The 27,570-nt window shown below is 38.7% G+C and overlaps 2 protein-coding genes across 9 annotated transcripts in view; both read right to left on the bottom strand.

Annotated features, from left to right (window-relative positions):
* CTTN (cortactin) overlaps window positions 1-15,147 on the bottom strand; it is a 28,087-nt gene extending 12,940 nt beyond the window's left edge. Inside the window, exons 1-10 of one of the 8 annotated variants that reach the window (XM_075163360.1) lie at window positions 15,038-15,125; window positions 11,611-11,694; window positions 11,107-11,180; window positions 9,608-9,737; window positions 6,166-6,276; window positions 5,407-5,461; window positions 4,769-4,879; window positions 3,789-3,899; window positions 3,069-3,179; window positions 1,699-1,809 (exon numbers count right to left, since the gene is read on the bottom strand). In XM_075163360.1, the coding sequence (XP_075019461.1) occupies window positions 1,699-1,809; window positions 3,069-3,179; window positions 3,789-3,899; window positions 4,769-4,879; window positions 5,407-5,461; window positions 6,166-6,276; window positions 9,608-9,737; window positions 11,107-11,180; window positions 11,611-11,694 (898 nt within the window). In that variant the 5' untranslated portion in view covers window positions 15,038-15,125. Of the gene's footprint in view, window positions 1-1,698; window positions 1,810-3,068; window positions 3,180-3,788; window positions 3,900-4,768; window positions 4,880-5,406; window positions 5,462-6,165; window positions 6,277-9,607; window positions 9,738-11,106; window positions 11,181-11,610; window positions 11,707-15,037 lie in introns of those variants that run through there. The other 7 variants (XM_075163363.1, XM_075163358.1, XM_075163361.1 and 4 more) reach the window with 7 other exon arrangements.
* Window positions 15,148-16,948: 1,801 nt separating this feature from the next.
* PPFIA1 (PPFI scaffold protein A1) overlaps window positions 16,949-27,570 on the bottom strand; it is a 58,408-nt gene continuing 47,786 nt past the window's right edge. The window contains exons 26-32 of the mRNA XM_075163357.1: window positions 26,061-26,236; window positions 25,883-25,980; window positions 24,879-25,054; window positions 24,235-24,303; window positions 22,102-22,267; window positions 20,759-20,829; window positions 16,949-19,351 (exon numbers count right to left, since the gene is read on the bottom strand). Coding sequence (XP_075019458.1) covers window positions 20,771-20,829; window positions 22,102-22,267; window positions 24,235-24,303; window positions 24,879-25,054; window positions 25,883-25,980; window positions 26,061-26,236 — 744 coding nt within the window. The 3' untranslated portion in view covers window positions 16,949-19,351; window positions 20,759-20,770. The remainder of the gene's footprint in view (window positions 19,352-20,758; window positions 20,830-22,101; window positions 22,268-24,234; window positions 24,304-24,878; window positions 25,055-25,882; window positions 25,981-26,060; window positions 26,237-27,570) is intronic.

Raw genomic sequence — 27,570 nt, 5'->3', positions numbered from 1 at the left:
TCTTTCTGCCAAATGCAAATAGCCATTTCAAATGCAAATAGCCATTTCAGCCGCATGCAGAGATACAGTGACAGCCGCCAAAGAAAATGCAACTTGTTTTTTGATGCAGAAAGGATACATAACTGCAAGAGCCTTCAGGTACACCAGCAGATGACAGATTGTGGGCTACATGCATTCTTTGAGTAAAAATGAAGCTGAGGACTGATAAGGTATCAAGCAAGGAATAAGGGATGAGCCCTTCTAATGCATCACTTCTGTAACACAGCCTTTCACAGCACCAATTCTTAGCCCTCTGCAGTAATCATATAACCTAAGCCATTTTGCTTTGCTCAAAGGAGCGATATCCAGTCTTCGGTGACCACAGAGGTGTTTTTTTCTCTTTAACTTGGTAAATTCTATGAATGGCAGGAAAATACAACAAATTTCTCATTCCAGTGGATTTGGTCGTGATAGTCAACTGATGAACATTAAAGTCATTGGTAATAACTCCTGCTCTACATATGGAAAGGGGCAATTCCACAAGACAGCACGAGCCTGCAACAACTCACCACCACAGAAATGGGGTGGCCACGCTATTCCATACCGCCCCTGAGCTGCACTCTTACTCTCACCTGATGCTGACTCTAGCACTTGTTATACTCCAAAATCAGTTTAACTCACTAGTGGCATTAACAAGAAAAAACAACAAACCAACCCTAACAAGAGTAGCTTTCTGCTCTTTCTAGTGAGTTGTACTCAGAGAAATATCTGACAAGCACCAGAGCCAGCGCAACAGGAGCAGCAAGAGTGTGTGGCTGGAAAAAACACCTCTTTCTGGTGGCAGTGAGCTGTAGGAACATGCCCTTGGACTCTGTAGATGGACAGGCTTTCCTATATGTCCCTGGAATACAATTACTTCTCCTCCTCTCAGCCCCAAAACTACTTGGGTCCCCTAGCCAGCTATTTTAGTGTTTGTACTTGGGCTCTGCTAAGGCACATCTGACGCTCTAAAAGTTTGAATTTGTGTCACTGTAGCACAGAAAAATACTGACTATCAGAATGAACAACCTCATTTTCTTCAGCTTTGTATGTATTTTCAGCCAGAATAAATATACTACACTTACATTTTCCTGATCCAGACTTCTCACTTTAAGATAACGGAAAACCAGGAATTCATGGTTTGTACCCCAACTATTTCACAATGAATAAAGAGAGCATTATAACAGTATTTGCTCACCCAAGAACCACAAACATTCCCTACTTCTTGTTTTAAAGACTACAATAATTTTAAAATGATCTTGCCATAACCCATTGCTTGTTAATGGTTACATGCATGGTTCTTATCTGAATATTTTTCCATCAATTTGTCCAGGCAAAACTTCACATTTAGACTCTAAAATTGGTAAGCACGACGTCATTAACATTATACTAATAATACTAGATATACTAATGTCGTTATTATAAAACTGTATGTATAGCTATTAACTAAATGCATAATGTTGTAGAGCTGTTAACTAAACATTGGATATCTGTTTCCTGAATACAGGCTTGCTTTATGTAACATTTTAAGAATAAAATGGAAGAACATTGCTAGATCATGTAGGAATAGAAGCGCAAGAAAGTGTCTGCACATTACTAGCATCAATCTACTCAGACAACTATTTAAGACTGTGTGAGAAGTGGCTGCACTGTTAAGAAAGTAACAAGTGAAAACGGTGCCTTGTTGAGATTCATGCTTGGCTAGTTTCTCCTTGTAATCAAACCCCACAGCAGATGGGTCCTGCCTTTCTGTCTGTACACCAAATTTCCCTCCGAAACCACTCTTATAGTCTGAAAAAGCCACATGTAATAAATTAAAATGAAGGGAGGAAAATAAAGAAGTTTAGTCAGAGACACTGAAAATAATTTTGCAGTATTTCTCAATTACCAATAATTTTGGCTGGTGAAAAAAAAAATCTCAATACACTTTTGTAAGGGTAAATTAAAAAAAAGTTTCCACTTGAGATTAAGAAGAGGTCAACATGATTTATCAGCCTTAAGAACACCATTCTGAAGTCACAGAAAAAAGCACTTCTCAACATTTTTCATACATACTGCATAATGCACTTGCATTTGATCAACATTATGAACACAAACACACACACAGTATATTCACCAAAACAAAACAACATACAGAAGGATACAAGAGAATAAAATGAGCTTCCTTCATCAGCATGGTTAACATTTGTACACTACAGATCTGACTTTTAAAGAGGTGTTAAGATAGTGTCCACAGATGCTATCCTTCACGTATTCCTACACAGCATTGTTTAAAGGAAGAAGGAACATTCCTGCTGCCGCACAGCTTGAGGAAAAAAAGCTCTCAGCTAAGAGCTATGACCATTCCCTACTGCTGCCTTAGAACAGTCATTTTAATATATGGTACAAAATGACGGCACAAAAAAAGGGCTTCAGGTAATCCTCTCATAACAAATCTGCTGAAGCATACAACACAATATTTTAAGGATCACTTTTAATTTCTCTAATTAAAAAAAACCATTAATTAATCTAATTTCTTTAAGTTAAGAGTGGTGACAGGCAGAGGGCTCGGGAGCAATCGTTATTTTGCAGCTTTTTTTCTGGGTACCAGTATTTCATAGGAATAGGTACCTCACAGGCAACGAGAAAGACAGAGAAAGCATTAGATATTAGATTTCCCCTGCATGAAAATAGGGGTATACGTAACAGAAACCAGAAAAGGGAGATTATTTGTGGGAAGTACAAGAAATTGCTAATTTGTGGTTTGTACAACTCAACTGAAAAAGGAAAAAGATAATCCAGGCTACCTGCAGACTCATAAAGCTTCTCCAGTGAGAACTTATCACTAAGTCTGAACTTTCAGGGACTCAGTATCAGATGTGTTAAACCTGCTTTGCAGACACCAGTACAACCAATACACAGCAACCATTCAAACACAGAAAAAGGAGATTCATGTCAGCTACTGTAAGGCTGTGGCCAATGATACCGGGGGAAGAGGGTTCACACAGGGAAGAGAAAAGTCAAAATGAGGGAAGTCAGAAAGACTGGCAAAGAATTGTGGACTGATATACCTTTCTGGGATTCATGCAGCTGCACTTTCTCCTGGTGATCCCAGCCAAGTGCACATTTGTCTTGTCTGTCTGTCTGCACTCCAAACTTGCCTCCAAAGCCCTTTACATAATCTGTATGCATGAAGTTTCAGAAAACATTATTGCAGTTTATGACTGTAAACAGTACTTAATAAAAAACCAATAACATGTTACGGGATAAGCTACCCTGTCATTAATGATACTATCTTTCACTCTTTTTCCTCCTGCTACACTACCTCAACAGAGGGGAAGGATACCCGTTCAGTAACTCTAGGATCACGATGCAAGGAAGCACCACAAATCCAGTGAAGATTACAGCATACAGACTCAGTAATATTCTGAGATTTGAAGAATCTGATGCACTTCCCACGTAAAGCCATATAACACACACATATATATAGGCGCAACATAGATATATAAATAATGAAGGACTTGATATTGCCTCTGAATACCATAGATCTGTCCAATTACACATTTATTTCAATAACATCCATATGGACATAAGGTCCCTTGGAAATCAGATTGTGAAACTCAGGGACTGTGTACAATGCCTTCCTTTTCATTTAAGAGAAACAAAAATCTGCAGACACAAAAGGCAAACACACATTACCACAAAAAAAAAAATCCCCAACAAAATATTTTTTCCCAGGTTTAAAAGGCTGATTGATTTGAACTAGTATTTTTAAATAAGATAATAAAAACCTTTCTGTGATTCATGTTTTTCCGTTTTGCCTTGATATTCAAAGCCAACAGCACTTTTGTCCACTTTGTCCTTGTCAACACCATATTTACCACCAAAGCCCTTGGAATAATCTAGGGGTAAGAGTGAAGAATTTTATTTGTAAGTGTTCAATAACAAAATATTACCTTGAAAAATTGTGATAATCAGACCTGCTAACAGTACATTACGTATTAAAAGAAGCACTGACATCCCCGGTTAATCTTGATTCCAGACACTGAAGTCATAAATTCTTCAGAATATATTCTCTCAGGATGGAAAATAAAATAGCATCATATGTAGGTCAACAGCTGGGCAATATCAGCAATTCTGCTACTTGACTCCTTGATAAAATTCTTAAGACACTTATAGCAAAGCGAACTTCAAAAACCATGTCAGCAACAGCCTGGATGCTTCTGAACAAACACCCCCTTCTTCTTTTTAGCATTTCTACAGTGCAAACATTTATTTGAGATAAACAGAAAACAGATGGAAAAAATGTGAAAATTTTTCAATAAAATGGTCAGTTTTTGATCAGATATGCCTGGAAACCTGATTAGCAACACAATATTAACTCTAAACTCTACTAACTCTGATAAATGTTTTAATCTACAAACAGCTGATTCTTTTAGAAACACTTCTCTCTGTTGTGGTTAAACTGCTTGCAGTCTCAATACTTCAATCTACAGCTTTTCAAAAGAAGTTGCAAAAATCCTCCACACAAACCTATGTGCCCTGCTTCCAAAGTAACGGCAGTTGGATCATCACTTAAAACCAGTCAGAACCTATGTTTTAGGTTTCTTTTTCAGAAATCAAAGTTTTCAGCAACATAACTTTTATTCAGTGTTAACTTTCAGTGGGTTAGCAGTGCAACAGATGTAAAAAATTAGTATTTTACAACGCTGCCTATCATGAATGCCTACTACATGAGAGTATGAACCCACCAACACGTGTGTCTACTCACCCTTCTGCGACTCGTGTTTCTCAGTTTTACCCTGGTAATCAAACCCCACCGCACTCTTGTCCACTCTGTCAGCCTGTACACCATATTTCCCACCAAAACCACTTGAGTAGTCTGCATTGAGAGTAAAGCACAACAAAAATGAAATTCAGAAGCTTTTAATAGAAACATCATATCCTAGAAATTGAGGGGGGAAAAAAGGAGTTTCAGAACTGAAATATCACTCTCTAGCACGCAAAATTAAGTTTAATTTTAAACACAGAAAATAAGATGGGCAACAGTCCCTATAGTTTATGATGGTTCCTCGTAAATCTACTCCCTGTTTCCAATAGGGTGCAATACAGCAAAGAACAACTCCCAATCTTTCTAAAATGTCCTTGAACCTCACTTCTAAAAGAAAAGTAAGACTCGCGATGACAGGCTATTTCCTTGTCTTAAAACCTCATCAACTCATGAAATTGCTTTGAAATTCCCTTTTTTCATTTTCTCTTCCACCCAAACCCCTCAACATTTGATTCACTGCGAACATCATGTTGAGGTCTCACTAAACTAGGTCTTTTACAAACAGTAAAAGAATAGAGATCTGTTCTACTATTTATAAAAAACATGTGTCTACAGAGACGACCACCTCACCACTTTACCTTTTTGGGAGGCATGCTTCTCAGTTTTCCCCTGATATTCAAACCCAACAGCTGACTGGAAGACAAATAAAAATGCACGTGTGACAAAAAGTTAGATATTAGTAGAAAAACTGCATGCACTTCAGCGGACAAACAGCACAGAAAGTTCCTGTGTCTTTCCATGCTGCTCCGACCTTCTTGATCGGGAGCATAAATACCTATTTAACTTTTAGGCCATATTCATTTACATGATAATTTAGTACATGTATTCATGGCAAAGGTTTTTGTCATCCCTTGCCAAAGCAAATTGTACTAGCAACATACTCTAGTCTTGCCAGGTTCAGCAATTCAGTACAACAGGAATTCAGTATTTCCATGCAGGGGTTGTTAAACAGTCTTGGAACGGGACGCCAATTATCCTGCCCAGTAGCTCATGTTGCAATACAGGACAAACCACCCCCAAATCCCTCTTCCTTCTGTAGCGTTCACGCTGATTTTATCCTCATCAAAGAACATAGCCTGGCTAAAAGGCATATTTTAACACCTCTTTTCAGTTTTCCTTTCAACTCATTGCAGTTTCCCGTAAGGGCTTTTTTATGTTTTGCTTTAAACAGAAATTTATTTCCCTAACAGTCAGTGTTAGTTTACTGCTAAACTTCAACTACAGCCGGAAGAGCTGACCACATCAGCATTTTAAGGTATTGGAATTTTTCAGCTGTACATACAAAATTATAAATTCAACTACATTGAGTAGCTGCAGTACGAGATGAAATTGCTTACCTGGTCAACTCTATCGGTTTGTACTCCAAACTTGCCACCAAACCCTTTCACCGAATCCACCTGGGAGCAATGCTTAGAAAGCTTGGATTGATATTCATGTCCAACAGCTGACTAAAAGAAATTGGAAAGTTCAGAAACAAGCAGCAGTTCTGTATGTAAGAGAAAACACTGCACCGAGTAACTTGAGGATAAGCTTCGTTACAAACATGCACCACTGACGCTCTGCCTCTTGAAACTAACTTCCCTGGAAATTGCTACTCACTTGAGAAGCCTTTACAAGACTGTTGCCATGCTACCAATACAGCCTAGGCAAGGGAAGTGCCAAGAAAGAGTCTGACAGCAATGATTGTATTTTATGAAGACTGTTTTACACTCTGGATTTTTACTTCAAAACCACAGGAATGAAAACAAGAAAGATACAGACAGAATCTTGATGGTATTCATGCAGAATTTAAAATAAGGATTAGTTCCAGATAAAATACACAGCCTTGTATTTAGGCATATAGCTACAGTTCTGTTTTAGCTGATATTAGATTGCAACCAAATACAACTACAGCTAGGTTTTCCATTGACATTCTTTTAGGGAGGCACCCTGATCTTCTGCATAAATCAAAATTAGGCATCTTCTCTCTATAATTTCTCCTCACTTGCAAAATGGCATCGCAACACGAAGCGGTGCTCCCACATCAAGACAGAGCTCTCCGTGCTAAAGGCATCCTAGCCCCGCAGTCTCCCATTTCAGCCCATCCCTGGAACTCCAGCTGCACACAGCAAGCTGCGGCGCAGTTACATCGCGCCGTGTCTGGCTTCAGGTAAGACACAAGGATATGTAATTACACCCCTAAAAGTATATCCAGATAGCGTTTGCTAGTGTTACATTAATCCAGTGCTAGGATACCCTTCTAGATCCTGGAATCGATGCTAGAGCCTAGCACCTTGAGGGGTGCTACATAACATAGCCAAAAAATGTTTTTTTCTTGTCGAGTGCCAAAACTGAGTGCTGGCCAGAGCAACTTGCAATTTGCCACTTTAACATTTGAGTCTGTTGCTCAAATGCATGCAATTCCTGTCAGGGGCAGAAAGAGAAGACCCTATAACCCGCCGCACAGAGCCGCATCCAGACTGAGAGGCTGCACCTGTGACAAGCACCTCTCCTGACTCAACACCACCACCCACTCCGTGCGGCACCACCACCTGCAGCACCGCAGGTCCCAGCACCCGTCCCCGTGCGCGGGGCAGTCGGGGCAGTCCCAGCAGAGCACCCTCCAAGCAGCTGCCCCAAGCTCTGACCTCTGAGGAACGAGAAACTGCTTATCTTGTTCCAGTATCAGACAGCTGGACCAAGGGGAATTAGTTTGAGGACACAAGGTGTCTAGAAACTGTAAGTAACTTGGCTTTTACAGTATTTGGTTTTTTTTTTTTTTTCTTTTTTTATACACAGCTGCTGAGGGGGAACATTCCCAGCACTTAGGAAAGCAAAACATTACCGCACATAATAGTTGAAGTAATTGCCGGGCAACAGAACAAGGATGTCAATAATAGGACACCACCTTAACTTATAAGCAATATAAAAGCTCCTTTCTTTTCCTAACTGAAACAGTCATACTCTTGTTCATTTTGCAGGTGTTCTGTAGTACAGTAACTGCTAAATGGGACGGAAAAGGCTCCCACCTCCCTTTCTTCTTCCCGTTACCCATTACATTTATGGAAGACATGAAGCTCTGGAAATCCTAGGTTTTATGTGGTTTTACACGATCCCTCTTTTGTTATGCCAACTGAGGTAGGTAAGGTTTAAGCATGTTTTCTTTATGCGGTACCAGAACTTTCTGCACTTCATCAAATACCAAGCATTACGACATACCCCTTTTTAGAAAAGACTTAGAAAAAGATTTTTCTTGGAAATCTGTATTTCAGAGTAAATTGCCCTCTAATTCCTCAGCACAATACTCTGCTACATTTTAAATCAGTTATGGAGGTCTGGCACATAGTATAATGTAACTTCATTTTAAGAGAGCATCAAGGTTTTGTCCTAAATGCAGCAAAAACCTGTACCATCGACAACACTGCAGTAACACTCATTTACTTCAGGTGAGTCAAGCCTTAATACTAGCACACCTGCACAGAGCCACAGATACCTGTGAAGAAGAGATCTCAATGATTAGGTTTTAGAACTATAGTTTTAAGAAGAAAGCTTTATTAAAAAAATAAGTTATGAATGTCTCCTGCCACCAGTATCACTCAGAGGGGCATGACCATCACGTTTTTGCTGATGATTAATTCTGGCCTACAGGAAACAGTACTTGCTTTTATTTCTTTCTTTTTTCCCATGGACACAGGTGAGGGATAAACTGCTGACACTAGAGAGCTACGCAGCTGCAGAACAGGCCTGACAGTTGAATCTGCTCAGCAATTCCTTTCCCAGATTCAAAGGTTAGGTTACCCTATTTCAAAGGCCCATTGAAAATTATACAGCAATTTACTCTGGAATACCGGAATCCAGCAAAAATTTAAGGCTGTCAAATTACTAGAAACCGAGAAAGTAAATAAGGTAAGAAAATAAAAGCATTCTTATTCAGGAAACAGTTTGGCTCTTATTTTAACAGCGTACATGAAAGAAACTAGCCAGAAGTTGATATGCCTGTATAATTATGACATGGCTAATGGAATTACCTTAAGAATTACCACAACTTTTGTTAATAGAGTATAATTTAAACAGCCATCAAGTCCTTATGTAAAACATTACCATCTGAGTGAAGTACAATGATTTTTTTAAATACTTGGATTACTTGTCACTGTTCACAGTTTACCACTGTTTAAGAGAGCTGCCCTCTAATTTAAAAGCAGCAGCCCACCCTTTTCTTCATTCTTTGGCAACCTCTATATGCATAGAACAGCTAGCACAGCATTGAAATAAAAAAAATACTGGATTTATTCATGCATGAAGTACTTCCTTAATTTAGAAATATACTTTTAGAAACTTGAATCTTGACTCCAGGGGAATCCACCCAGGACATAAGCAAGCAGACTTGCTCTAAAGACAGAGCAAGCATCAAACAAAACCATGTGGGGCCATTGCACATCCCAGAATTTCTTCTCATCATTCACAGATTCCTAATTTGCCACCTGAAATACTTGTTCCTGATGCTTCAAGTGCTTTAGTTCAGTTCTTTCTGCAGGAGCATCTTGATTTAATTAGGGAACAGAGCATGACAGCCTGACAGATTTGGGTAATAGTGGTTACAAGTGTTCTTGTTAGAGCACTGTAAGAGTGATGCTTCCGCCCTCAAAATGAGCCACCGCTGTATATAGCTTATGCCATGATCTGAGCTACTACGTCTCCAAACCACCTTCAACAAGCTTAACTCACATATATAGTTGTGCTGGCCACTGGCAGGGCAAGGCGTGGCTTATATCATCACCCCAGGGAAGCATTCATACTTACTTTATCCATGCGATCTTGTTCAACGCCAAATTTCCCTCCATAGCCATGGGAAGCTTTTGGTCCTGTTTCAAGCTCCTTCTCTTTGAGGTTCTGGTGTTCTTGGAATACGTTCTCTCTCAGCTGATGAATACTTTAAAGACAGATAATTAAGCAGCAAGTTTTACTAAGAAAGTTTCAGAAGAGAACCTCAAAAAGATGCAAAATAAAAAGATGATAAAAATATCATCTTAATTAAAAGTTGGACAACTTGTATTTTTCAAGACCTTTCAATTTTTTCAGTGCACAGAGCAGTTCATCATATTCTGAGAAACAGAATTTATTGCAGTGCAAAACATTGTCTGGAAAAAGAAAAAAAAAAACAAAATGGAAATGTTGGCTTTAAGACTAACATGGAAGGGTATTTTGCTATTTGAATAACCAATTACCTAAAATTTATACATGCGTGAAACATATTTTCTTCTCATATCCTAATTTAAGTTCTTTCCAATGCTTTTTATTTAGATGGCAACTTTTCAGAATAGGGATCATCTCTTATCATACAGTCCCTATGGTAACGGGACTCTAACTCTAACTGCGCATTCTGGACACAACTGTAATGCACAATAAGGATGCAAGGAGACATGCACCTCCTCTTCCCCAAGTGTTCCCTTGCAATATGCAGGAATAGAACTTGCGGTAGTGCAGGCTACATACAAGAATGACAAACCAAGACGGTAATCTGTACCTTAAAACACTTCCCACCTGAGTTTAAAGCTTCCTCAGGCGTAATTCAGCCAGTAGGCGTCCCCACTGCACTCCAAATAGGGCAGAATAAAACTGATCCCTGAAGTAAGCCACATAGTTCAGTCTCTCTCCGTTTGCAACACTGATGACATTTATTCTTAGCTTTATACCACGAGGGTTGATGCCCCAGAAATACACAAGCGAAACGAAAATGAACATCACAATCACAGATTCCCTAAAACTGCTTCAAAGTTAAGTCTTAGACAGTTTTCGTAAGAAATACAAGATTCAGAAGATGGATCATTTCTGTCTCACATAGGCCTCCGTGATGCATTTATTTGCTTTTCTACCATTTGTTACTTTGCCAAAATTTTTATGAGTTTGTTAGCAGTTTTCTAAATAAAGCCCAAGAATTAAGGGACCAAATGTATCCTTAAAGTACCAAATGGAAGCTGCTCAGATCACCCAGCACAAACTTCTCCCCTGACTGTACTGGCTCTTGCACCAAAAGAGAACAGAGAAACCTTCCAGACACAGGGAAAAATAACATTTCCAGTTACAAAGAAAGATTTAAGAGTCCCTACGCCATATTTCTGATCTTAATTTCAGATCTGAAGATACTGACATATTTGAAAGACCAGCAATCTGGCAAATAATCAATCTTCTATGGAGACTCTTGTTTTAATTATGAAGATGCAAGTAACGGAGAACATGAGTTGCTTAAAAGTCGCCTGGGATTGTGACTATTAATAAATTTTAAAAGAGAGCTGCTTTACTTGATGTGCTCTTGGTGGCCGGATCCTTTCACAGTTTTAGCTCCCCAGCGCTGTTCTTTCTCACTCACGTCATTCTGCAAAGGACACACATAAAAAGAGTTAAAAACCCAAAGAAGTTACTAGTTATTGCACTTTAGAGTTGACAACAGAAGCCTTCAGCCATCGGCAAGATCAGAATTAGAAAAGCAGTTAAGACCATGTTCACTTCTCTTCTGCTGTGAGCCCTGTGCTTTGTCTCCTGCTGAAACGCATGGAGCACACATTCAGCCCCAAGAAGCTGCTGCTTCTTGACACAAATCTCTTCTGTACAGACTTCCCTGTAGAACCCAGCCAAGACAAGGTAGTTTTGTTAATCACTCACAGGCACAAATCCCTAATTCTCCCTCCTTCCAGGAACATGCTCCTATCAGTTTACTTTGCTGAGCCATAGCCCCCGCCCTGAAGAACTACTCTTTATCGTGTTACGTAACACACTTCTGAGTCGATAAAATTCAAAAGCCATACCACAAAATCAGGATCCGTCTCCCAGTCATCAGCTCCATCATCCTGATTGACAGAAATGGTGTGGCCTGCAGTAGCCTTCCACATCTGCAACGCCATCAGAAGAAGCACTGTCACACTCCAGTTACATGTCAACTCATTGTATATTATGTATAAGCTGATGGAGGCGCAATCGAAAATTCCCAATGAAGTATGTTATTTAACCACATAAACAGAAGCTATATTTGCAGTGAAAGTAGATTTGACCATTGGCTCTCAGGCTGCCTTCTCAAGCTTGAAAACCCCTTTTAGTTTTCCTGTTGGCACTGCCAAAAAGGTTAGGAGCAATCACCGACATGATTTCAAAGAGAACAAGGAAGTCTTTCCCTGCCCAAATAAATATGTGTCTTTTCTTCATTCACTGCACTGAATGACTTCTCTTCAAACAGGTCTCCAAAACAACATCCACTTCCGAAAATTGTCGCTAATTCTAGATCTGATGCATATATTTAAGGCATAGGAATAGTTGTTTTTTTCCCCAGCCATTACTAATGATGAGCATGATATTGTTTATTAGGCAGTATAACCTACGCGTTTCCTCTGTTGTGTAATAAGTTTCAGCATTATGAAAGAAATCCAAACAACTGTAAGAATTTGCATGCAATCTAAGCATTAGTCCACCTGCCTGCAACAGCAGAGTACAAGAGTTACTGCGTTTCTCAGATAATCCCTTGTGAAACACGTACACGAACTCAAGCGTCTTGTTCAGGAGAAACAGAGGGCGAGTGCTGGAGTACTGACAGCAGGAAGCAAAACCCGTAAAAAGGCAAGCAATAACATCTAGAAACAACATTCAACACTTTTAAGTGGTTAATGATTTTGGGCATCTCACTTTCTGGAAACTTCATCCTCTGTGGAGTCTCAAGTTGGACATTTTTAATTAACACTTTGGAATGTGACTAGCAGGCAGAATACCTGATCTGCCTGGTGCTACTGGCTGTATTTTATACCCTTTATTCTAGGTAAATCAAAACAAATAAATTCTAAAAAGCAAAACAAAAACAACAAAAAAAGCTTTCTGTTCTCCCAGCTTTTTCAGGTACACGAGTCAGAGGAAGGATTTCTTTTCTTCATCGCTATTCCACTAGAGTTCAGTTCTTTAACATACCATCATTCTGTCCACTTACCTTTATCTTTCTAATTAAGAGTAGATTGTAAGGATGATTATCACGGACTATTTCATTCACACAAGCATAATTCAAAAGGTGGCGTGAAAACTGCCTTTTACATGCGTAACTAATAACCCATAGGCAAAGTGCACAGAGAAAAAAAACACCGCTTGCTCTACAGCCTGACAGAACGAGCTGACGAGCCAGTTTTATGGAGCATTTGAGAAATTTCAGGACTGTTCACAAGAATGAGAGCAACTGAAAAACCAACAGTCAAACACCAAGGTAGCAAATGACAGAGTAGCCTGGAAGGAGGGTGTAAGAGCAGAGCAGATGACGTCCTGACAAAGTAGTAGTACATTCCCCCTTATGCTTCTTCAGGTCTCCCATCTCCAAATTCCTATGGCAATTAAGGAACTAGCATTTGTTATATCACTTAATGTCCAGAAAACTAGTGAGACTACATGTTTATAATACAAACCTTTAGAACATTGGTATTCTATCATTCTCCTTCAAATATCCTGTCTAAAGCCTTCTCTCACGCGATTGCACCTCAGGTTCTCCTACTCTTTAGTGTGCCATGTGGCCTTCACCAAAATCAAATCTCTCCCCCCCCAAAAAAAAGCGTTGGAAAGCAGAACCGAACCAGCTCAACAATGAAACTCAACGTGGGGTCCAAGTTCTAACTTTGTAACCAAACACAAACCGATGGTCGCTCCTAAGAGGGATGGCTTGTATCCCTCCCTCTGTGCTCCACCACGCTGCACGCTGTGCAAGTCACTTAGAAACGGAATTCAGGTGACAAGAGCTGATGTGCAAGTACATCTGAGCAGGTACATCTATGCAAAACACAACTTTTTTCCCCAAGTACATGGTTCAAGCATTCATTTAATTGTTTTGTTTTGCTTTGTGCGTTCAGCTGTGCTTGGGCATTTAAAAGAACAAAAGCTAAGATCCTTAAGTCTAGATTTCTTTGCTTCCTCCTCAAACTCTCACAAACAATAACGAAGAAAAGGAGGATTTCACAGAAAAAAAAAAATCCAGAATCCACCACGTTTCTTCCTAAATTATGCACATAAATGCCAACATTTTTCCGCACCTCAACCCTGCATTCTATAAAGTGAACCACAAAAGGCAGCAAAGCAGCCTAGTAACACGGGATCTCAGGCAAGACCTCCGATTACCGGTGGGGAACTAACAGGAATAAGCCTGGTTTCTGCAGCAGCTTAGTATTCTAGCATCTCTTCCAAAGCAAAACGTGGAGAAATATGATCTATTTATGAGTCACTGACTCACATGGTCAAGTTTCTGAAGGAAAAAGAAAACGCTATGGTTCAAACGCAAACTGAAGCTAAATATATGCTTTGAATTTATCTGACCAGCTCTGCTCTTCACCGCTGTGATGACTAATCAGCAGTCACAGCATCCCACCCAGCACCCTCGGGAACTCCCCTCTTCCCCAGGGCCTACGGAAGAACTCCTGGAAGGAACAAAGGGGGATGCCAACGCTTTAAGCCCAGACACAGCGCTGCAGCCGAAGAGAACCAAGCAGCAGCTCTAGGCCCACGCCAAGGCTCGGTGGGGGCTCCGCGCACTCATCCCGGCCCTGCTACCCACCGGGGACCCGCGGTGTGCCCCGCCGCTTGCCGCTGCCCCCGGCAGCACCCTCAGGAGCAGGGCACTCGGGGAGACTCCTCCGAGAGCGCGGTGATAATCTCAGGGCCGACCCTGGCTCTCCCCGTTTTCCCCTCATCGCCGCTGCCTTCTCCAAGCCCCCCGGGAGTCCTACAGCGGAGGCTTTTTCTGCTTTCAAGTTACCGGCTCCGGGGCCTTTGAGCTACCGGCAGCTTTATCGAGCTAAAAAAAAACCAAAAAAAGGGGCAGAGTCACGTAAGCCTGGCTCGGCCTCTCCCCAGCAGAGCGACCGCCTGCCCAGGGGGGCAGCGCCCTCCGGCCCCCTCACGGAGCTCCGCGGGCTGAGGGCCGGGGACAAGCCCTTCAGGGCCCCGCACGGCGGCCGGGCCTGCGGCTGGAGGCCGCGCCCTCCCTCCCCGGCCCGGCGAGACCCCGGGGACCGCCGCACGCCCGGCCGGGCCGCCACAGCCCTCCCCCGCGGGGCGCGCCCGCCGCCGCCCCGGCCCAACAAAGCCGCCCGGCCGGGGCTGCCCCGTGGCTCCGCGCCGCCGGCAAGGCGGGCGTGGGGGTGCGCCCGGGGCCGCCCCGTCCACCAGCGGGCAAAGCGGGACAGGGAAGCCCCCGCGCCCCCTCCCCGCCGCGCTTACGCTGCCACCTCCTCCGGCCGCCGCTGCCCTGGCTCCCCACCGGTGCTTCCCGGGCTGGCGGCGGCTGCTGCTGCTGCAATTTCCGCTTCTCCCGAGCTCCCACTTCCTCTTCCCGCACGGCGGGGCGGCTCCAGGTGGGAGAGGGACCCGCCGCGCCCCGCCCCGCCGGGCGGTGCCGCCCCGGCCCCCCCGGTAACACCGCCCCGCCGCGGGACACGGGTGCTGGCACACGCGTGGGACCGAGACACGCCAGGTACGGCGTTACTCCAAGTCATTTAAAAAAAATAGATGCCTTTTTAAATCTATACTGTAGCTGCTCCTTTCCCTATTTCTTAAAATCGCTAGGGAGAATTAGATGACCAAGCACTACTACTTCAAAAATGCACCAGCAGATATTTTTTTTTTTTGACATTTTAATACTCACTTTTGCACCATCATGTTTTGGAAATTGCAACTACGTCATCTTGAGGGGTTTCCATCTCTTTAGCAGTGGGCAAAAGGTTCACATTTGACTGTTCACAGGGTATCTAAATTAAACAGATGCCAAAAGGAAAAGAATTGGGTTTTAAAATACAGCCTTATTTGTTTGCCCACTATTTGTTTATATCTTTTGGAGGAGCAGAAACAGACTCTAAGGAATGACATTTCTAGCGAAAAACATTACAAAAAAATACACACACTCAAACTGTAATAAACAGTAAGATAAAAAAACCCCAGGTGAACAGTTTCACAAGTTTTAGAGGGAGGAACACCATTTAGCAATTCCCAGCCTTAGTGGGACAGCTACCTCCAGTCACGTAAATATGTATTTAGTTCACAGTATAAATAGGCTCAATTAATTTTTGCTGTATTAAACATAGGGTAATTTATTCTACACTCTGAATATATAAGTATTTTAAAAATGGGCTAAACTTACTCTTAAACAGATGTCTGCTAGAGGAGAAAGCAGGCTTGATCCTTTTGGCATTACTTCTGGCTCTGTTGCTGTGCCCTTTTGGAGAGTCTTCACCTGTCCCTCTGTTTACAGGTAGGAATACCAACCCCATTTATATATCACTTTTCATCCATCCATTCCTACATGCCATATAAAACCACAAGGTGCCGCTACCTAAATTAGACTACAATTGCCCTTTTTTTTTTTTGCAAAAATTGCTATTAACAAAAAATGAAATTAATAAAATTTAGAATAACTTGAGTTTAAGCAGTGCACAAAAACTACAACCCTGAAAATGGAACCATCAAGAAGTGAAAAAACACTTTCCTTTAAAAGGCAAACTCACTCTTTAGTTTCAACAAAAATATCACCTCTCAAATACCTCTTCAAACATAACATTGTGTCAATTTTTATTTATCTGAAAATTAATTTTGCTGACCCCTCCCCAATCTTTAGTCTATCTAGTTCCAAGCATAAATTCTGCTTTGAACTACTTCACGTGCTCTGCTCTGAGCTTTGGCATGATAAATCACTACTGTCCATAAGACGCTGCAAAAGCAACTTCTTGTCTTTTAATTCTACATCAGTTTGAAAGGAGAAAGATGAAGTAAGTTATAACGTCTGTTTTGAGATTCCCTGTCATCTAAACATGCAAAAATTGGAAGTTTAAAGTTCTCTCAGGCAATTCTACCATCTCCTTATTGCAGATAAAAAGGGTTCTCACGTTTTAAAACATATACTTTAATTTTTATAGCACTTTTTCCAACTAAAGCCTTTAAAGACATTTGGCAATTTACAAGAAGTTATATTTAACCAAGCTTTATTTACAGATTACTGTTAACATACCCATATGCCTTTTACACATGCACATGCATGTTTTTCTTTCCGAGGGGGTTATTAAAATTGAGTGAGAAGCGTTTTTCTCGATTTCTCTGAGATAGCTTTGCTGTATAATTCAGAAGGAAGTCAACACACAGTTTTGACAGTTCGTGAAAGCTTTTTCTATTTCACTCATTTATTCTAGCTCTCATGTCAATTCCATTGTTCCATAACAGTTAAGGTTTTACAGCCTTAAAATAATAAACGTATTTTCTTTTCACATTTTACAAATCTATTCCGCATTGTTTTCACTTTTGAGAAGCAACAATACATGACTTTGAACACCTACTATCACATCAGTGACCAGAAACGTCTATGCAATTTTTTTCTAAACAGTGAAGTTCAGCTGAACAGTGAGTCAGGATCTCCTTCTGCAGTTTCATTTTAGCTTTTTCTAGAAAGATAGATTCTCTGAAAATATAAAAGAGACTGCAAATGATCAGATAGCTCATACAGACAAGCCAGACAAAGAGATGCATTATTGAACAATGTTTAAAGCATCAATCACAATATTTCTCCATTCCATGCATTCCACATCCTGCTGTTGATCTAGAGGACATGATGAAATATGCTTCGCTACTGCTTCAATTATTCTGTAAGTTTATCCTTCTGTCTTCTCTTCTACACAGGAAATGGTTTACAAATATATTAAAATTGACATAAACAGCCCTATTGTGACTCAATTTTGTATTGGTTCCCTCGACTCCTATGTTTCTCCCCAAATATCACCATGGTCATAGTCTCATTTTATTAACAAAGCAACTGTTGCTGCTATATAGAACAGCACTTCAATCTTCATCACATGGACCAGAATACACTGAAGTTGTGTGATAGTTTCTGTTACTCTTTTTGAAAGTAAATCATAACTCTGACTACTAGTAGAAGTAGGCAATAAGGCAGTTTTCAAAAACTGATTAACGCATGTGAACTTGAACAATTCCAAAGAAAATGTCACATTTAACGGAACATTTTTCTACTGGAGAAAAGTCATCATTTGAAACAAGATCTACAGGGCAGCAAACAATCATTAAGATGCTTTATTGACAATATCCACTCACCGCAAAAGTATCTGCCTGCATACAATTAGATCTTAGCTTTTCAATAGTGTTTTATTGGCAGTGGAAAATGCATCAGTACTTTATTGAAAGAAAGCAATAAATAATACTGTGATAAAAATAGTTCAAAGTAGACTGTACATATTGTTACATAATCTGAAAATACACAAAAGATTAATAGAAAAACAGAACAGTAACAATGAATTTCAGTTTTACAAGCAAGTTAAAAGTGGCAAACAAAATAAGAAAAAAGACATGCTATATATATTGTTGCATAATAAATAATGCACCATCTGAACAGATTCTTGCTGGCTTTTTAATATGCCATTTACAAGTGTTGGATACATTTTCTACTCATACAGTCCAAAATGGCTACAACCATCAAAATTAAAGTCCAGACAACTCTTTAGAACAAGTTTACAAAACACAAAAGATGACTTACATAAGAAAAGTAAGGCCTTTATTAGAAGTTGCACCGCTTTAGTTTTCAGCCCATTGTACCTTCATCTTTCACTACTCATTTGACATGAGACTGCAGTGCTTCATGATTGGTCCATTAAAACTAGTTTCACCAGCATCTTTCCACAAGTGTGTTCAACCAAAAGATCTAGGACAAAAACTCTCTGTGGCCTGTGGATTACGACCAGGAATTATTATGAAGTCTATCTTCCTCAGTTAAGGAAAAAAAATAAAAACAGTTCTTGGTTTATGGCTTGTTTTCAGTCACTGTGAAGATACGCTATACAAATACAGCAGAGAGTGTTATGACCGAGTCAATCACTTCTAAAACGTGTTCCGTAGTGTTATAGTTCGTCCCAGCTTTTAAAACAAGTTATATTTTAAATAAAGACAAATTCCCACTACTTGACCAATCCTCTTTGTGGAAAGGTACAGTTCTGAAAAGAAGAACGATCATGTACCATACCTTCTACAACAACATTTGCTTACCTGAAAAAAAGCAGGACTTGTTTTCAGATCTAAGCTAACATTTCCAAAAGACAAAATATATACTGCTTGGTGTCATGATACTTTTACAAAGGTATTAAAATCCTTTTCACCTTCAGTTTCATTATTAAAAAACAATGATAATTACAGTAACTGCATAATTTACAAAAACCCTATATTACTTATAGGGACATATACATACAAGCATTACAGTACATTCAGTTGGAAAGACTAAAATTAGAATAAAAAAAATCAGCAATGATTTGATTTGTAGACTGAATAGAAACAGAAAAAGTAAGTAACTATATAAATGAGAAGTCACATAAATATAAGAAACATTTAGATTCTAAAATATTTTCTCTATAGTACTCATGAATTTATTTGCTAATTAAAAACTCTGTAATAAAATATCTCAAAGTGTCCATTTAACAAGTATTAACAGGTTAAGGGTTCCAAATGTTCAAAATGCTGCATATCATCGGTAGAAATAGTGTGGGTAAACTGTAAAAACAACCACAAAACAAACAAAAAACACACAAAAAGAAAAACACAAAAAAATTCCATTAGCAGTTTTTTAAAAAACATTTCATTCTAAGTTTCTGACAAACAGCTCAGTAGTGTAGCAGTCATGCATCGAATTATTGCCATGCCATGACGTACACAATTTTATTGCCTTCTGTAATCTTCAGTTGCAATGCAAAGTAAAGCACATGAGGTCAAGTATTTCCGCTTCCTAGATTTTTATCCTAGATAATCTGACTATAGATGAATTCTGAAACAGTGGGGAGAACCTGGGGGAGGGGAAGACTTCAAACTTCCGTGTCTTGAAACTAAAAAGAATTTTAAGATAGCCCCTGAGATTATAAACTGACAGATCCACATGATCTGAGTTGCTATGTGCAAGAGTTTTCCTTCGCAACATTTCATACATAAGAACTCTTTAGAACTAAGCTTGTATATGCAAAAAGGTTCAGAATTTGAAGAAAAGGCAGCCAACACATGAGTTGGTAGGGATGTTACTGGTGAGAAGAAAGAAAAGAAGCTGTAAGCAGAAGAGACAGGCAATTTATAGCCCATGGAAGATACCAGCTAGTGAGAGAAAGATTCACTGGATTTTTATTTTTTTAAAAAATCCAATATAGTAAAAAAAATTTAGTTTCCAGACTTGTTTGCAAAATGAGAGAAATACTGTTCCATTAGAAAATACAGCAGAGGCTGCTGAAGAAAAATCATTCCAAATCCTGGCGTAAGACAGGACTACATATCTTTCATAAGCCAGAATATATGTATTTTGCATTAAACACCCTTGTATTATCAAGCTGCCTTTTATTGTCAGCACTGCTCATAGCTACCCAAATTTAGGCTGCAGGTAGCTAAAGCCAACCAGACAGCCTAAGCAATCACAGTGCCATGAAGTATACAAGAACTGGAAAACTATGCAATTACTCCTGTAACAACTCAGTATTGAAGTATATTGTAGTGGGATAACTGACCAAGCAAAGACTCTGGAAGTTCAATAATCTGAACTGCAGTGTCACACACTAAATGATTTTTTCCTTTATATGCCTAAATTTAGTTCCCTTCCCTTCTCCTCACTTTCACTAGCTGTTTCATCCAACCTTTGATTTCAACACTTTCTATACATCTATTTAGCACGTGTCCTTTTTGAGGCTGTTTAAAAAAAAAAAAAACAAAAGCCAAACCAAAAGAATACAATATTTACCAAAGTAAATATTTAAACACTCATAGTCTTCATTGTAGGAAATAAGCTCTGGATTTTCAATATAACTATCTACCCTGAAAACTTGAAACAGTTTTGTAAGTGTGTAAATTCACTGTATTAAAATACCTAATGTGTTTTTTTTCATAAATAGCTGCTTTACTATTATACCTATCAACTTTACTCACCAGGAGAAGGCTTTAACAGGAGTAGGTCCTTACTGTAGCAGAATCCAATCTTTGTGTTCCTGATACACTGCCTATTTCAAGAAGCACGGGAAGACATGCAGAACACAGCATGCATGTTAGTTTTCAAAAATAAACATCACAGCAATGTGATTACAGCTACGGTACTCACCCAACTCTAAGGTTACAAGTTAGAAAAGCAGAATTTATTTTACAGTTTATATATTAACCACTGCTAGTTTCAGTGGCTAACAAAAAGAATTCTAAAAAAATCTGCATGCCAACTAGCACACAGAAATCGGCAAAGGTAAATTTATAAGTAATTTATTTTCTAGTTTATATAGTTTATATATTTTTCTTTTCTGTTTTTTTTTTTTTTTTTAATATTGTAAAAAGAACGGGGTTTTACATGGTAAAGACTTCACTTATTTTTATTTACAGAATTTTCCACATGAATTCTGAAAAATATTTTGTGCTAGTGACAATATTTAAAATATAAAACAGCTCACATTTTAGAGAGTAACATCAGATGCAAAGGTTGCTTCTTTGAGCTTTTCTCATAATTAAAATTTTCAGAACCTGAGACAACTCTGACAGATTATTCTGAAGTTCTCATCTTGTCTGTTCCAATTAAATATGTTTTCCATTTATTTTTACTTGTGTTTTGTAAAGCAAATTCAAGTAAAAGTTTATTCTCATGGTACTAAAGAGACTGTTTTTAAACAGACAAGATACTTCATGTGACAGATGATCAAATTCCACTTCCAGCTGGGTTTTTTTGGGTTTATTTGGTTTTTTCAATACATATCTCTGTATGTGTGTGTGCACATGCACACATATATATACAGACCATTAAGTACACAGCAATGAATGAAGTAGTGATTTCAAGTATGATCAATACTTAAGTGACCACTGCGGGGGGGAATGCACCTTTTACTCAAGTTTTAATAATCTCAAAATTATCCGAGAGTTTACTCACATCATTTTTGAATGCATTTTACTGCATTTCAGAAGTGGGACTTACATTGGTCTCATTGCTGCTAATTAGAAATTATGCATCACATGATTAAGAGACTTCTACTAAAATTTCATGTTATTTTCCTAGTTTAAAATAAATTTATTTCTAACTATAATTCTCATTTTGTTATTCCAATGAAGTAAAAAGAAACTCCACATCTAGTACAGCTTCCTGAATTATAAAGCACCCTATGGTTAAACACAGTGTTATATATACAACCATGCACAAGGCAGATGCTTTTATGCAGCAAAAAGGTAATTTGAACTTAATTCCCCTGTAATCTCAAGCAAAAAAGCACATCATGCTTAAAATAATACAAAATCAATACCATCAATCTGCATCTTCTTTGGCTGCATAGAGGGTGAAGACATTGAGGTTGTAACTCTGAAATTTGCGGGAAGAGTCTCTGCTGATCCAGCAGCTAAACCTCTTATGTCCTTTGGTCTAAACTTCTTTCTCCATGAAGGTGCTCTCCTAAAGCTCTTATCATCATCCTGTTATATTGATAAACATCATTAGCGATTCAAAAAATGTAGGATTGTTACTGACATTGAAAGGATTACTGACGATCTTAAGTAAACGTATCGCTGAATGAGTTAATTTTCAGAACGGTTCAGGTGCAACAGCAGCCGAGGTCTTCATTTGCAACAATCTGTGTTCATTTGCTAAACTGTAGGCTCTTCAGCTCAGTAACTATGGAAATTCATGTGCTCGGCATACTTAGGAAAACGTTTTGTACTTTGAATGTTTGTACTTCATGATTTGCAGTAATTCGCAAGTGTCACATCACTCATTCTTAGGGGATATGAGGAGTGGAGCAGATCATAAAAGCTGCTTTGGGAACACTGACACGTAGAGGCTTAATTTGAACAATTGCTTTTAAACTTCAATTCTGTCTTACAGGAATGACGATACAGCTATTGTGCTTTCTCATGCTACAAATTACAGGAAGTGATAGGAAAAAAAAGTAACTGTAGTAAATACTATATTGCTGCACAGTGTTTTGCTTAAGCACTTGGTTGAACTTTACTTGTAATTACCCAGGTGTATTTCTCCCCATTAATACATCTGCGTCTTTGAAGTAATATTCCACTTCAGAAATACAATATTGCACTTAAATACAATAGTTTAAGTCTCACTTTCAAAAATGTATTTTGCAGTGAAGGTATTATGTCAATGCAAATATACCCATTGTGCATCTCCATTTGCCAACTTCACCTTTAGAAACAGTTCAATCACTTGAATGCCATTTTACCTAAAATTTATTCCCTTTCAGAATCAGGAGACAAGACAATGCATTATTTGGAGAGATCTTCATGATCAACAAACTGCCCTGTGCTGCTAGAACAGAGCAAACATCCATTCCCTCAAAGCTCCTTCTTCTTGCAGTTTGAAATCACTAAGGAAAAATACCTTAGAAAACTATCAAGCTGCTTTCTGATGATGTTATTAAAACCTTAGTAGAGATGCATACTGAGAACAGAGCTGTCAGGATATGCCACAAAAGGGCTGCAACAAGTGCATTAGGCAAAAGATGAACACAAAACCAAACAAGGTCTGTCATAGCAGCCTCCTTCCCCAACATAACTGGTGTATGCTTCGCCTCACTGATCCAAAAGCAGTTGAAGCCAGCACTTTCACCCTTCCCCTGTCCTCTTCCTCATACTAGCACAAATATTTCTGAGATATCACAGATTGGTTCCCTGACCCGGTTAACCACATTAGAGTTTTGACACCTTAGTCTTAACCTGAACCGCTTTCACCTGTATGTGTGACCAGATAAACTCCCATTAGCACCAAAGAACAGGTAGCACAGGTAGTTACTTCTCTTGGGGAAGTAACACCAGCTTGAAACTGTTCACCGACTTACAGCATAGAGCAACTTAAAAGCTTGAAGATGTAACACTCTTTCTGCTCTGAGTTCACAGGTCTACAAAAAAGTGTCACACCTAGTTTGTTAGAGTTTTATACTCATTACGTTTGAATGAAGTTTATACACTGTAAGATCACAGACTGCCCGAGAGAAATTACTTTGATGTGCAAACATACCTGGTGGTTATCTATACCAGTATTAACAGATATTAACAACACAAGCTTTCTTGAAAAACACTCGAAATTATTTGAAATACTGCTCTTTAGGACAAAAGTTTGAAATGTGCCATAGAGTGCCTTTCTCTATTATAGTTGTTCATCTGCAACTGGTCACTAATTTTCCCACATTTTAGATAGAAGATTCAGCCCAAAGTGCTGCTATTAGACATTAACCATGCAAGATACAAAAAACAAAATTGCAAATCATCTCAATACTTTCATATTCCAAGTTATCTTACCTAAATACACAAAAACTGCCACATTCAGAAACTGTCAATAGCTTAAAGAGGTTGAAGCTAAATTCTTTCACTTAACAGTTCTGATAAAGTTCCCAGGACCATAAAATGGGTCAACAGCTCAAGTAACTTACTTCATCAAGTCTTCTGTCAGTGCCCATAGCAAGAAGGTTATTAAATTCCCTCTCCAGAACAGCACGAGCCTAAAGTTTATAGTACGAAAGAAATGGAAATTAATTCCAAAGTATTAGTAATTAGTAACCTACAGTAATTTTAAAAACTTAATATAACCCAAATTGTTTAATACCTTCTTATCAGATTAATAAATTAGTACTTGAAAAGTTACAATTTAAGTTGCAACTTATTAAGAATTTAAGCAAGACTTAACAGCTCCCTCCTTCCATTCGTTGTGATATGAAAGTTCATGATTTCTGGCTCAAACTTAGTTACTTCAGAATAAAAACTAGCAAACAACAAAAATGATGAGTTTTACACTAATGTTATAAAGATGAGCTATAAGGAAAATATTCAAGCAATATTTTTTCTTCAAGCGAATTTATCAACCAGAATTGTTATTAACCATTAGAAAACAGTAAAGCATAGTTCTATGCTTTTCTCCTATAGAATAATGGACAACTTTCCATTTCTAAAGTTTCTGGAGCTGGGAATAGAAAGACATGCACTTATCTAAGAAAAAAACCAGTTAAGTTCCATTTTTAACCTTCCTAGAGGGGAGAAAAAAATCCTATCGGCCATAAAGTAACTACTTCTTGCTTACCTGTGTGTTTTGAGTGGGTATTTGTAGTAAGAGAGCTAATGCATTGTAATCAAATGATTCATCTAAGGCCACAAGTGCACCATGAACTCCGCTCTCTATAAGGTTATTTGCGTATTCTTTAAGACCAATGGACACTACCCAATGGATCATTCTTTCATTGCTCCAGACAAGGACATCTATAGAGAGAAGAAGTTGCCTGATTTATAACAATACAACTTTTCTGAACAAAAAGCCCACAGTCCTTTCTTGTTCTCTATGCTCGTGTCGGGACTGATTTTCATATATACACAACTCATCATAAATGCTGTTAGTAGTAGTAGTTCTCAGGCACAACTAGTAGAATAACCACGAAAAGGTATCAACTTTTTAAAAGGAAAGCGAACGAGCAGGCACAGAGCCTTCTAAGCAAATTGCGTACAAGGTAACCGTAAAATTTTAGTCTAAGGTGTCAGAAAAGACTTCTGATAGGCAGAGGACAAAATTTCTACGGGAAGTCTTGAAAAATACTGTGAATCCCCAACCCTGCTTTTTCTTCTTTTTCTCCTGTCTTGTTCAATAATCACTATGAATCCGGAAGATATAAACACCTAAGTCACCTGGATATTTTTTCATAAAGTGCTGGATAATAAAAATTACCAGCCACAAGCAACAATAAAATCACGTAGATGCAAAATTATTACGTCCGAAGCGGGAGGGGGGCGGGGGGGAGATACTTTTTCAAAACCCTTATCCTCCTAAAACATTTAGTTTTGTTTCAAACCTCAGAGCAGTAAGAGTTTCAAAAATGCCTGCATTTGTAGCACATGTCTGCATGAGTGAATGATTTAATGATGTGCTTCATGATTCACTGTTTGGGGCCTGCATTCAGACACATCTCCTGTATTTAATACTTGACATTTTATAAATAATTCCTCCCTATAATGCCTTTTTTTTTTTTTAATAAATTTGAGGCAGATCAGCAAAAACACATTAGAATCAGACTGAGGTCAAGACAATGCACTAACCCTTAATTTCATTCTGGCTTTCTTCTCTTTTTCTTTCAAGTTCTTTTCGATCATAATTCAGTCTTCGCAGGCACATAATTCCACACTGAAAACTGTTTCTGTTTAGAAAAGAAAAAAAACATTTAGAGATAATGGAAACGTTTACTGTAAGTTAGGTTTCCAACTTAAACCTATTTACCTGTGAAAGCTGTCCACCATTTTAAGTTGCCCACGCAGATCTTTTTTAGTTAAATGATCCAGCATTCGAGCATCAACAAGACATTCCATGAAATAGCTGCGATACTGAGGGAGCCCCAGACTAGGGAGCCATTCATTGCCAATCCACTCATGGTTCATATCACCATATGCTAACGTCTGTTTTTAAAAGATTAAGGAATAAACTTATTAAAATGAGAAAAGCTTTTTTAGACAACCTATTTTAAAGAAAAAAGTAAAACAATGCTTACTTAATTCTTAGCCTGTAAAGATAAGCAAATAAAAATACTGAATACTACATGTACGTTTTCTGAAGAAGTCAACCTCATGAAGAAAAGCAAGTTTAGATATTCAGATCAGCAAGTAAAACTGCCTTAATTTATTTCATGTTTAAGAGTACGAAACAATATGCAAAAACTAATAAAAATAAAAAAGACTAATCTATACTGTTTTGATAGCAAGAGCCATAGAATTTCATTTTGTTAAGATGCAAAAAATACTGTATCTCTTGAAAACTGGGGAGGGATTCTTATTTTTCAGATGACCATATAAATACAAGATATCAAAAAACCAAACTGCATGTTTGGGTTTGTTTTTTTTTAAAAAAAATACACTTAACTGTTTTCAGAAACTGATCCCAATCAAGTAAGCAAAAAAAGATAAAAACCCACTACTGAAGAACAAGCAATTCTAAGTGCTAGTCCTTATCCTAAAAAAAATCAAAACAAAACAAAAAAAAACCCAAACCCCCAAACTTCCTTCATTGCAGTTTTGGCCTGCAAATCATCAGGCATTTTTTGGAGAAAACTTTTAAGAAGAGAGTTTGTAACTATGCATCTAATCATTCCTGGAGCAACAAAAACCAGCCGCTCTTTTTTTCAAAAGTCAAGGGTAATAATTCATTTTTACTGTGCAATTGAAAGTTTTATTTCTCCTCTAGAGGAAGCATCTTCTAGAAAGGAGCAAGGCCACATAGAAATGCATTTCTTCAAGCCATCGCTAGGTAGCAGACTGATAGAGCATGTTACTCTTGTAACAGGGAGGCAAGCTATGATTGTTATCGTTGACAATCTGCAAATGAGTATCTGAGACCTAGTTAATGGGCCTTAAGCAGGTTTAAGCTGGAGGGCAGCCAAGCAAGAAGAGACTATACTGTCCAAAGATAGAGATCACAGGCAAATCCTGAGTTTTGTTTATATCCCTGTATAAAATACTCAACTGTCTCAATGCCTGAAAATACAATTAGGATTTGTCACCACTTTAAGGGAAAACAATTCATCAAGGAGGATTACAGAATTAGTGCACAGAAATCTACTTAACTACCTAGGCTCAACATGCCTTGTAGCACACCTGTGAGAGCGGCCAGGTTGAACAGGGACTTTCTGCCCACAGCAGATCTTCTCGTTGGACTTCTGGCTTCCCAGAGAGCCATCCCCCACCAAAACACTCCACACTTTATATCATGAAATTACTTTAAAATTTGATCTAGTATG

The sequence above is a fragment of the Calonectris borealis genome, chromosome 14, assembly GCF_964195595.1.
Source record: "Calonectris borealis chromosome 14, bCalBor7.hap1.2, whole genome shotgun sequence".
Lineage (NCBI taxonomy): Eukaryota > Metazoa > Chordata > Aves > Procellariiformes > Procellariidae > Calonectris > Calonectris borealis.
Note: the sequence above shows the minus strand (reverse complement) of the source record. Positions and strands in the feature narration are given on the sequence as shown.